Source organism: Mirounga angustirostris, unplaced genomic scaffold (genome assembly GCF_029215605.1).
Source record: "Mirounga angustirostris isolate CCGP_5_RB_7025 unplaced genomic scaffold, mMirAng1.0.hap1 SCAF_6, whole genome shotgun sequence".
In the NCBI taxonomy this organism is placed as follows: domain Eukaryota; kingdom Metazoa; phylum Chordata; class Mammalia; order Carnivora; family Phocidae; genus Mirounga; species Mirounga angustirostris.
The window spans coordinates 46,103,801-46,116,214 of NW_026991714.1; the positions used below are offsets into that span (position 1 = coordinate 46,103,801).

At 37.0% G+C, this 12,414-nt stretch overlaps 1 protein-coding gene across 2 annotated transcripts in view; it reads left to right on the plus strand.

The window, feature by feature from the left end:
* HMCN1 (hemicentin 1) overlaps positions 1–12,414 on the plus strand; it is a 482,205-nt gene that overhangs the window by 244,292 nt on the left and 225,499 nt on the right. For both annotated transcript variants that reach the window (XM_064594231.1, XM_064594232.1), the window contains exons 15-17: positions 1,293–1,451; positions 8,407–8,601; positions 11,181–11,276. In XM_064594231.1, the coding sequence (XP_064450301.1) occupies positions 1,293–1,451; positions 8,407–8,601; positions 11,181–11,276 (450 nt within the window). The remainder of the gene's footprint in view (positions 1–1,292; positions 1,452–8,406; positions 8,602–11,180; positions 11,277–12,414) is intronic.

Consider the following 12,414-nt stretch of genomic DNA (forward strand, 5'->3'; position numbering starts at 1 on the left):
CAGTGCATGGTTTCATCCTCCACCCATTTATTTCCTACCTGCCTCTTCCAGAAACTCATAACTCAACTTAAAGAACTTGGATGAATAATACAGATTAGTAAAGGTATCCTGAGAGATTGATACAAAACACTTCTCTCTGGCCATTGTCAAGAAATTTCTCATCCATTTTTCCCCTGCTACCAACAAGCTCTTCCGCATCCTCTCCAGATAGCTGCAGTTGCTTCTTTGCTAGACATCCTCAGAAGCCTCGCAGGTAGCCTGTACCTCTCCCAAGATACCATCTAACTGATAGCATTCAGCAAACCAAAACACTGGTCATTGACCGAACTAAGAACACCATAGTCTCCTAAAGCACTTCCTGGATAACTGGAATTCATCCTGCCACAAAGATGGTAGAAACCTTTCTTCAAAGTTCATCTTCCCATTCCCATCTTACCTAACACAGCCATGGTGGCAGCTACCATCCTTTCCCAGCCCCCTGGCGCATCTTTGAAGAGTTCATTCTTTTTTTTTTTTCTTTCACTAACATTTTTTTTTATTCTTATGTTAATCCCCATACATTACATCATTAGTTTTAGATGTAGTGTTCCATGATTCATTGTTTGTGCATAACACCCAGTGCTCCATGCAGAACGTGCCCTCCTCAATACCCACCACCAGGCCAACCCATCCTCCCACCCCCCTCCCCTCTAGAACCCTGTTTGTTTTTCAGAGTCCATCATCTCTCATGGTTCGTCTACCCCTCCGATTTCCCCCGCTTCATTCTTCCCCTCCCGCTACCTTCTTCTTCTTCTTTTTTTTTTTCTTAACATATATTGCATTATTTGTTTCAGAGGTACAGATCTGAGATTCAACAGTCTTGCACAATTCACAGCGCTTACCAGAGCACATACCCTCCCCAGTGTCTATCACCCAGTCACCCCATCCCTCCCACCCCACCCCCACTCCAGCAACCCTCAGTTTGTTTCCTGCGATTAAGAATTCCTCATATCAGTGAGGTCATATGATACATGTCTTTCTTGAAGAGTTCATTCTTATTTAGGTACATACAGTAGAAAATATTTGGGGCCAGATTTTTGGCTCTCGGTCAGCCCATAGATTTATACAGACTAATAAATCAGCTTAGTGCCAAGAAACACTTCATTCTTTCTTTGCATAAACATTGTTTAAGTGTCTATGTTGTATTTTAAGAACTTCACAGTCCGTTTTCTTCAGCAGTTTAGAAATCAAACCAGTACCGGAGTAAACTATGTAAATACTTTAGTTAATGTTCTCTCTTTGTTTTGACGTAGGGGATCTTGAGCTGAGGCCCTCAACATTCCTCCTTATTGACCCTCTCTTGGGGCTTTTGAAGATTCAAGAAACTCAAGACCTGGATGCTGGTGATTATATGTGTGTAGCTGTCAATGATGCTGGAAGAGCTGCTGGCAAGATAACTCTGGATGTTGGCTGTAAGCATCCCAGCTCTGATAGACACGTTCGTTTTTTTTCCATGCTAAGAACTTTGAAACAACTGAGTGGAAATATCTGTCAGAATGGACAAATTAGAGTTAGCGTTTCAGATTATTAATATAATAACGGTAATAAGTATTTACCAAGTGCTTTCTATGTGCCATGCACTATGATAAAACCTTGTATGTGCATTATCTCATTAAACTCTCAGAGCAATCCTAAGAGGAAGATATTATAATGATCTCCACTAGATAAATAATGAAATGGAGGTGTAGCAAATCTAAGTAACTTGACCAGGATCACAGATCTATGGAGGGGCCGAGCCTGGATATTTGAACACAGGTTATCTGACGTCAGAGACTATAGGCTTCACTGGTATATCATCTATTGCCAAACATTTTCCTAACGGGAGTTGGATGACACAAAATTCCTAAGTATTAACATCTGGAGGCCAGAAATTAGACTTTGGCCCTAGACCATAATTTGGAGATGTTGATGATAGCAAAGGTAGCAGATTGTGCTTTTGCTTTAAAAAAAAAAAAATTTACTAGCAATGACTCCTCAGTGTATAAAATAAAGTACTAGTTACAAATCAATGTCAATCACATCATGAAGGATACAGCATGTGCATAGCAACTATCGTCAGATTACTCAAGAAGTTTGGTTCTCCCTCCTTCTTTGTCTCTCCATCTCCTGTTTCTTAAAAAAAAAAAAAAAAATTTTTTTCTACATAGTGTGGTAACACATGATATAAAACAGAGCTTGTTTTGTATGAAAAGGAACCTGGCAGCTTAATTTTAACAGATAATTCAAACATTTACATCAGTTAAACTTATAAAATATGACATTTTGTTAAATTGCATTTTCATTTATGTATGATGATTTTCATGCCTCAGCTGTTTTTTTTAAACAAAAGTTAAGAACTATAAGAAAATGCATTTTTTTTAGAATAAAGTAATATAAAACATTTTAGCTCTATCTTAATTCTTTAAATGAATATAATTGCCCTGTAAGCTTAATATTTTATTTCATATAAACTAATTTTTTTCCTCTTAGGATCTTTTTATGATCCCCTTGCCCTTGGGCTGTCTGAACACTGTGCGTTCTTGGTGATTATGCCCTTGGGGTAGAATCGACAAAGCTGGAAATGGCCACAAAGACCACAGTAGAATCTGGCTAGGGCAGAGCAAAATGTGTTTGACCATGACTAAACTCTGGGGTTATTAAGAGAAGTGCCTTGGAAATAAGATTGGAATCTCTGGGTGGAGGATATCTGAATCTACCAGCAGAGTTAAAACACAAGGAAACCTTTTAGAAAAGTAGGGCCCAAATGAAAAGGATCACTTGATACATAATTCTTGTTTCTAAGAAATATACAAGTACAGTGTTTCAAATTCCCAACATTTTCTAGCTCTGCTTCTCCCTCTTCCCTGCCCAGATATTTTATATTTACCCAACATTCTTCTAGAGTTGTCTAGCTCTAGAGGAAGAATGAATTAGTCTGAGTAATTTTTCCCAGCAAAAATGGAATGACACCCTCACCCCTCTCCAAGACTGTAAGAAAATCTAAACAGTGTACACATTCCTTTGCTTATTTACTGCCTTCTTGATAATCTTTTTAGCTTCTGGATTTTCCAGGTTATCTCTTTTGACTAGTGAAAAACCATGTAAAGTTTAGGGCTCTCTGTCCTGGAGTGACTTGCATTGGAATAGGAAACATCCTAACAAAAGTTTTGTATTTAATCCTTCATTCCTTGAACTGAATTTTGTTTTATCTTCACTCCTATTCAAGATCTTCACTCTCTGTGACCTTTTCTAAAACAATGGCTCTCTCAGCTTTTATCCTGGTCATAATTCTGATGGAGCCATTAACATAAACTCAATTGTTTCCTTACTGTAACCTTGATCATTAAGTTGCCAAATAACTTAATACTAACATTAGTGCCGTGCATGCGTCTGTTATGCCTTAACAATCTCCTTATTCACCGTTAGAATTCTGATTACCTTAGCTCACAAAGTTTGGTTAGACCTTGTCTGTCCACATAAAACGGTTATATATCCTAGCAGATACAGAGTGTAACTGCCAAAAGCCCATGGAAATCACAGTTGCAGTGATGGTTGTAGTTGTCACTATTAAGATTAAAAGCCAACAAACAAACAAAAACCCGAAAATTTTCCTCAGAATTTACACAATGGTTAAGAGAATGGGCTTTGGAGAGAGACTGGGTTTTCTGCCTGACTTAATAGTACCTACCTGTTAAGTTAGTTGTAAAGATGAAATGAGACATCATTACCTACCCACATGCGTTCAGCATGTCAGTGGTTGCTGCTCTCCCATCTGCCTCACGAATGGCACACGTATCAAATACATGAACTTCACAAATTGAATTGTCATTTTGATTCTTGGAGTCCTGAAAAATAATATAGAAACACACATATAATAATGGCGTAGTATTTAAGATTAAGCATTGGGCTTTTAATATGAAAGTCACTGTTTCAAGTTGATTTTTTTTTAAAAAAAGGGCCTGAGATAATTCAAGTACTACTTTTAGTAGTAGTGCATAAAATTAATCATTTGCATTCCAAAACTATTGGGCATAAATTTAAGTAGCTTATGACTGAAAAAGAAAAACATGCCTTTATCCCTATCATGTAGCTGTTGGGAGTTCAGATCGTTTTTGTGGGCCTATTACCTTACATCAATACTAGATCAAAAAAACAATGATAAAAAAGCTGTTCAATATTATTGTGGAGTTACAGTTTCTTGTAGTGAGTCTCCTCTTTCCTGTTTCTCATTATCGTGGCTCTGAGTTATAGACATTTCAGGTCAGCAGGGAAAGTTACCAGTGCTTTTCATCCTTTTTTAAAAAGAGGTAGTGAATTGTGAAGTCATTTGGAAGAGAAGAAGATTGGCTACATCAAACAAAAAGTTGGCCTGGCAGCGATTTTATTTGCAGTATTCCACACCACTCAGGATTTGAGTCTTAGACTGTGGTTTTGTGTTTTGTGCTTTGGTAGACCAAAACAGTGTGTTCAGCCATTTTAGGAAAGAAAATCTCCGTTTGACTAATATAATGCAAGAGTTGCCTTAGTGGATATATATTTAATTATCACTAAAGGAACTAGAATAATTTTATGGAATAGCTTTTAGAGCAGAAAAGTTTGTAACTTTTCTATTTTCAGAGTGAAAATATCTGTCGGTGACAACAAAGCCATACCCTGTGTTAATTCTGCAGTTCTTAAAGGATTTGCACACAAATATTTAGGGGATCCCAGTGAGTCCATCATAATCCTGACAGACTGTATGCACAAACTGAAATTGAAATTAATAATAGATATATTAAATTTCGGAGCTAAGATTTAATAAATTAACTCAACAATATTTATAACCAATGATAGTTAATATTTGGATGATTACTACATGCCTAAATGATTAATGAAGACTACCTCTTTTAACAATGTGAGATAGGAAATATTATCACCTCCTTTTGTTCATGGAGAGATTTAGACTGGGGGAGGCAAAATAATTTTCCAATTTTACAGACTAAGAAATAATGGAACTGCCATTCAAAACCACCAAATGGACTGTAATGTCTCTAAGCAACACAGCCTCCCCTGTACAAGTCCCGTGTTTTGTACTACAATCACTGCTGCCCCTTCCCTGGTCCCTTTAATCTGTTTACCATCCACCCAATGTAATTCACTTGGAGTCCGGATTGGCCACACTCAGGAGTAGGAAGTATTTAAAAGGTGTCTTGGCCTGAGTTAGGAGTTGCTTCATTTTTGAGGTTTGCTTGTCATTGATGCTATCTTGGCTGCTTACCTAGTGCCTGGTACTCTCATTTGCCTTGTTTTCTGGTACAAGTATGTATATTCCCTAACCTTCTGCTTGTCTTGTGCCTGACGCTGTTCCCAAAGCTTCTTCACCACAGATGACTTCTTCTGTCTTAATTGAGTTTTATGGGCACAATCTGAACTCTGCTTATCCTTTTTTAGTCCAGTTTGTTCTTGGCTTTCTTACTTCTGAAAATTCTAATTTTCTCCATTTTCACTGATGGCTATGTTCTGTTGTGTCAGTAAGCTTGGGTTCTTCCCAAATACTTGGTCAATCCCAGGCTTCTGCATATCTTTTTGTTTTTCTGGAATTTATTTTCTGCCCCATTTTCACATCCATCTGCCCACACTCTGCACCTAATACATCCTGAGACTTTTATACTTAACGTCTATTTTTCAGAAAAGCAACTGGCTCTGGAATAAATGATTACTAATCACTCTAGAGAAAAGTAACTAGTCCTTTACACCTAAGATAGGCAAACAATGAGCTGCTTTATAAATTATTTTCTAAATATACTTATTTTGCCTATTATTTTTATAAGCCAAATTCCCATAGAGGTGGATTAAGAGAAATCTAAACACGGCCTCACTACTTCTTTTTAAAAACATGTTACTCAATTGTGGGTTTAATTTAATTTAATTTAATTTAGGTTCAATAAACAAATAATAGGGCTTCTGAAATTGCCATGTTTTCTTCAAAAGTGCAAGTTCAAATGTGTGGGATCAAGGTTGTTATCATCACCATACACTTACACACATATACAAATGCACACACTAGATTATTGTTGAAATGTTATAATATTGATTCAATCATTCACAGATATCTAGCCGCCTTGAATAATGCACAAAGTACTATGTTAGTTGCCAAAAAAGATAAAATATGGTTGCAAACATGAACTCTCTAAGGAAAATCAAACATTAGTCTAATAAAAGGCAGCATGTGGGCCATTGCCATGAGAGTGATAAAGAGTGAGTTCTCTGAAACCTCACATAGGGAAGAAATCATGTCTATCTGGGAGGATGAGAGATGGCATTGAGGAGGGACCTTTTGAACTGGATTAAAGAATTGTCAGTATTTCAATAGCCAGAGATCAGCAGCCAACATTGCGTTTGAAAGGGATGGCAATAACATGCGGATACTGATATGAAAATGGTCAATCCTTGTTTGGAGAAGAATGAAGAGTTCGAATTGTCCAGAAAATAAGATTTCTGTAGGGGAATAATGGGAGATGAGGCTGCAAAGTTAGAGGATGTCCTTTAGCCCAGGCTAATAAAGCACTAAGGCTGCTCGGGAGACAACTGTACATCCGAGTCCCAGGATTCCCAATGAGAAGGAAAGAAGTGATCTCTGCACCTATTTTTATTAGCCTGCTAAACAACTTGACTTTGAGCAGTTGTAAGAACCTATAGAAAAGGGGAGGCTGATAAAATGACAAAGAATTGTTATCAGGATCAATCTAGTTTTCAATCCTACCTTCACCCTTCAATTCCATGTGACACTTAGCAAATTGACTATCTTGTCTCAGTTTCTTCATCTATAAAATTGGAGTAATGATAGTACTTACCCCATAAGGATATTGTGAAGATTAAATGAGAAAATTAATGGAAAGCACTTAACAACAGTCCTTGTCTTTGTAAGTGATAGTTGAATTTCTAAGCAAGACTTAACCTTGACATTATCAAGGAGCCCTCTCTTGGCTCCTCCTCTTAGAATCCTATATAAGCAGGGGGCACCTGGGTAGCTCAATTGGCTAAGCGACCAACTCTTGGTTTTGGCTCAGGTCATGATCTCGGGATTGTGAGATCAAGCCCCGCACTCAGCCTGAGTCTGTTTGTCCCTCTCCCTCTGCTCCTCCCCTCACTCCCATACATGCTCTTTCTGTCTTTCTTTCTCTCTCAAATAAATAAATAAAATTAAAAAAAAAAAAAAGAATCCGACATGAGCAGGTTTCATGAATCACCTCCAATAGCATCCTATCTATTTCTCCTTGTCTTATATCTCATACCTCATTACTTTTAAGTTCTGGGGGATAGACATATTGATAGCCTCATCTATTAGGTCTTGCTGACAGTTTTCTCCTATGTTGCCTTCCCATGTTTTCCAAGTTGTGCCTATGACATATTTCTAATTCTTCCTCCTGGCTTCTGTGTTTATCTAAATTATGTAGATAACTGTAGCCTTTTGATCTATAATTTTGTAATTTCTGAATCAGATTTTAACTCTAAAATATTAAGGTCTCATTATTCTCTTTTTATCAGATACTATATTCTGTTACTTAATTTTATTATTGATTCTCAAGCTCATATTTCTTTAACTCAAAAATGTAACAAAAAAAGGTGAAAGGTATTGAGAAGCAAGAATGTGATCTAGAACAAGGATATAATTTAAGATTAATTACTGTTAGCTGGTTATACAGTGATTCATTAAAGAATGAGCTCTGGTATAGGGGTGCCTGGGTGGCTCAGTCGGTTAGGCGTCTGCCTTCGGCTTGGGTCATGATCCCAGGGTCCTGGGATCCAGCCCCGCATCGGGCTCCCTGCTCTACCAGAAGCCTGCTTCTCCCTCTCCCACTCCCCCTGCTTGTTTTCCCTCTCTCGCTGTGTCTCTCTCTGTCAAATGAATAAATAAAATCTTTAAAAAAAAAAATGAGCTCTGGTATAAATTAAGTTCTTTAAAAATTTGACCAAAAGGAGTTAAGTTTTGGAAAGTGTAAAAAATATTTCATTACAAGGCAAACTTATTTATAAGAAAGTTCAAAGATTTGAGCAGTATGACATAAACTAAAATTTAAAACAAATTTCTAAAATGAAAGCTTCTCTTTATTTGAAGTAATCTTGATGTAAATTCCCACTCTTAAATTCCATTCTCTTCATCATTTATCACTTTAAGGAAGTAGTTGAACTACTTTGTGCCTCTATTCATTTATAAAGCAAAAAAGAAATACCTGCTATTTCAGTGGCAGCCAGGAATACTTAAAGGGTAAACTTACAATATTATGTGAACAATACCTTGATTCAGATTCAATCTGCTGACAGTTTAATAATGACGTTTATATTTTAATGTGCCTATATACTATCCCAATGACCTTTTTTTGTTTGTTTGCTTTAAATATCTTCTAGCACCTCCAGTTTTCATACAAGAACCTGCTGATGTTTCTGTGGAAATTGGCTCAAATGTGACATTACCTTGCTATGTTCAGGGTTATCCAGAACCAAAGATTAAATGGCAGAGATCAGACATCATGCCGATCTTCTCAAGACCCTTTTCAGTGAGTTCCATCAGCCAACTAAGAACAGGAGCTCTCTTTATTTCAAGTAGGTTAAAGGAAATATATTTTATACAAGTATATACATATATATTATACATTCATGTTCTATACATAGGGATTAGTCTGTGAATTGATCTTGCCAACATTTTGTGTTTTTTTGCGTTTCCTTTCAAAAGAGTATTGAATTCTTATATTTTGGAATTGTCATAAATAAGTTATATTTTATTCAGATGTCATATGTCATATCATAAAGGCTTATGAAGCAATGTGACTTCTTCATTTCTTATTGCACCATTTCTTATTGCAAATAGAGTCACCTGGGCCTCTAGGTGGATAAGTGATCACATTTTATTGACTCTTGTACCAACTGCTATATTGAAAGGTAAAATATTACTAGTAGTTAGTTAACTTTAATGAAAATTTTTTTGACCAACAATACATAACCATACAGATAGGGACTCTATACCCTATCGAAGCTCCTTGATTAAAACTGATCTCAACCTGGAGCAGAATATTGGGAAAAAAAAGTCAAACACTCCAGCATCCAAAAATTTTGCCTGTAAGCTCTTAAGCATTCAGATATTTGTAAACACTTCGTACTTTTTAAAGATAATGTTTAGAATGTTTGAATAATGGCACTAGGGTGATAAAATCATTTAGCCGATTAACTGGTTTTTAAAGAGTAATTGCATCTTTGGGGTTATTTTGTAGCAAGTCTCCAATAACTGATTTCCATGTTTACTAAATATTAAACATCCATTAGCCACTTAAACTTCCAAATACAAATTAAAGTAATTATAAGTGCTTTAGCATTCAGCTCTGGGCCAGACTCTGTGGTGAAGACAGAAGTCATACATGGGGTCCCTCACTCGGGCATTTTACAACCTACCATCTAAGGGGTGGCCACAAAAGTACCTACTGGGTCAGATTGTGCAGGACCTGGAATGTGCAGGTGAAGAAATGCTTTTGATGAGGTAGAAAATAACCCTCCAAGCTTCACTGCAGGGAAAAGGCACATGAAATACTATTTCAGAACAACCCCTCTGCAAGATGGGAGAGATGAGAAGGAAAATGAGGAGGCTCACAGAGTTATGCAGGTGGGGTGATAGTAGTGATGAGAAAAGCCCAACAGGAAATTGGGCCTGAAACAAATCAGATGTAAAAAGGGAAGACTAAAAGAGCGCGATGTATTGACAAGTGGTTGCCCAAGTGTCTGAATTAAACTCTCCAGAAGGCAAATAGTGATAAGAAACAGTTCTCCGTTGTGTTATGTACGTCTACACAAATTAGTCCAAGAGTTGATAATATGAAAAATATCTTGGATAGAAACAGTGTGTGCCTTATTAACCAGATGATTTGCTGAATTTTCCTTTGCAAGTGTTTGCTGTCGTTGAGAGTGGACACTGCCTGAGTTTACCAGATGCAGTCCTGCAGTTACATGCAAAAGGTTAACAGGTGTAGAAGCTTTGTCACTGCTCTTTATCTGAGAGAATATGGAACTGTTTAAAATGGAAAGCTACGTTTTTCTCTGTCAGATCTTTTCAGTAGATAACACTGTGCTCATTTAGTTAAGATATTTGCAAAGATTACAGTCATTTCCCTATTTAAAATCTTCTGTTGCCTCCCTTATTGCTCACAAGAGAAACCACACTCTTTACAAGGCACCAAACTATGTCTTTAGCTTGTCTCCCGACTGTATCCACACAACCTTTAACCTAGTAGTCTTCGACCTGATCCCCCTAATGCCCTCCTTAATTAAAAATGTTTTGTAATATCCTTTTTACTATCCTGAAACAAAGTCTATATTTTTGATCTACCTACATAGTAAAAACTATTTTAATACCTAAAATGTAGTACAAAGGAAAATAAAGTAATTTTTATTGAAACAATAGGTATTTCAATAGGTAAATACCCTGGCAATGTCTACATAATGTACATACGTGTTTATGTACATCCCCATGAATTTGACAGCTCAAATGTAGGCTGATAAATATAATTATCATATAATTATAAACAAGGTCATCAAATCCATGAATTTCCAGTGGGGTCTTCAAAAGTCTTACTGGACTTGGGATAATTGTTCTTTTCATGAATCTGCCCCCTGCATGGCCTCCCCAGTTTTTGCCCACTGAGTGCAGATATACTCCCCCAGTCACTGGGCCAACTAAAAAAAAAATCTCTCTTGCAAACCTTCAAAATGCCCCCAGGGTGGTGCTGCAGATACATTGGTAGTGCAGCTTTCCATTCTTTGAACAGACCTTGATTTTTCAAGTTACGCTTTTGTCTTTGCAGTCCGTTGGGCTTGGACTGCCCTTCCCCTATTCTACCTGCTATTTAAGGTACAGCTTGTATCCTACCTGCTCTGCGACTCCTCCCCTAAGTCCTCTACAATGCCATCAGTCTCTTCTGTCTCTGTGCTCCCACAGTTTTGTTTGAAATGCATATTACAGCATTTATCACACTGTGGTATGATTGTTGGTTTTTATATATGTCTCCTCCCGTAGAATGGGAACTACCAGAAGACAGTACCCACATATTTTCCACCCCCAAATCTCAGCACTGTGCCTGGCACGTAGTTAAGCTTCATCGATGGTGTTAAATGAGTAAACGATCTCTTCTGTTTAGATTTATGGGCAAATGATAAAGGAACCTATATTTGTGAAGCTGAAAACCAGTTTGGAAAGATCCAGTCCCAGGCAACAATAACAGTGACAGGACTTGGTAAGATCAATTAGGTGCTTAGATATCACACTCTTCCAAGTCATCAGACTTCTTTTACTACATCATCTCTTGGCTTTGCCACTTTAAACAAAAAAACAACAGGTAAATATTTGACTACTAAATTAGCCTTCCATCCCCCACTCTATTTCATATTTCATGGGATATTAGAACTGGAAATAACCTAACAGATCATCTGCTCTAAGTTCCTTATCTTCCATTTGAAGAAATGAAGGTCAATTTGAATAAATTGATTTAAATCTAAATCTAAGTACATACATACACATATTAGAGTCACGGCACATGAAATTGTTTTTGGATATAATAAGAGGTAGGAATACAGTATGATTTATTTCCAAGTGGTAGGACATATGTTTCAATATCTTTTATTGAATATTCTCTTCCCACTTATTAAAATACCCATTTGGTCACATGTTAAATTTATATTCCTATGTCTATTACTTGGAATTCTCTTCATGCACTAGTACTACGTTGTCTGAATTATTACAGCATTTAATGTGATTTTTAGATCTGTCAGTGCCTGTTTCTCATTAATATGCATTTATAAAATTTTCTTTCTATATCTCCCTTTATTCATCTACATATATTTAAATTTTCCAAACAGAATACCTAGGGATTTTGCCTTGATTTGTGTTAAATTTATTAATTAATTCCTAGAAAGGAACATTTTTCCATCTAAGAGAGTACACCTCATTTTATTTGCTTGAGCTGTTCTTTTTTTTTTTTAAGATTTTATTTATTTATTTGAGAGAGAGAGAATGAGAGAGAGCACATGAGGGGGGGAGGGTCAGAGGGAGAAGCAGGCTCCCTGCAGAGCAGGGAGCCCGATGTGGGACTCGATCCAGGGACTCCAGGATCGTGACCTGAGCCGAAGGCAGTCGCTTAACCAACTGAGCCACCCAGGCGCCCTGCTTGAGCTGTTCTGATAGCCTCCTAATTGATCTTATCCCTTCCAGTTTTTCCCTTCTCCAGTAAGTCTTAGTCACAGTTTTCAGATTAATATTTCCTGAGAATGGTTCTGATGATCCCACTTTTTAAATTTATAAGTGCTCTCAGTCCCTTTCCATTTGTCCATTGCATACATTGCACATCTCTTGGCTTGATATTTCTGGCCTTCTAT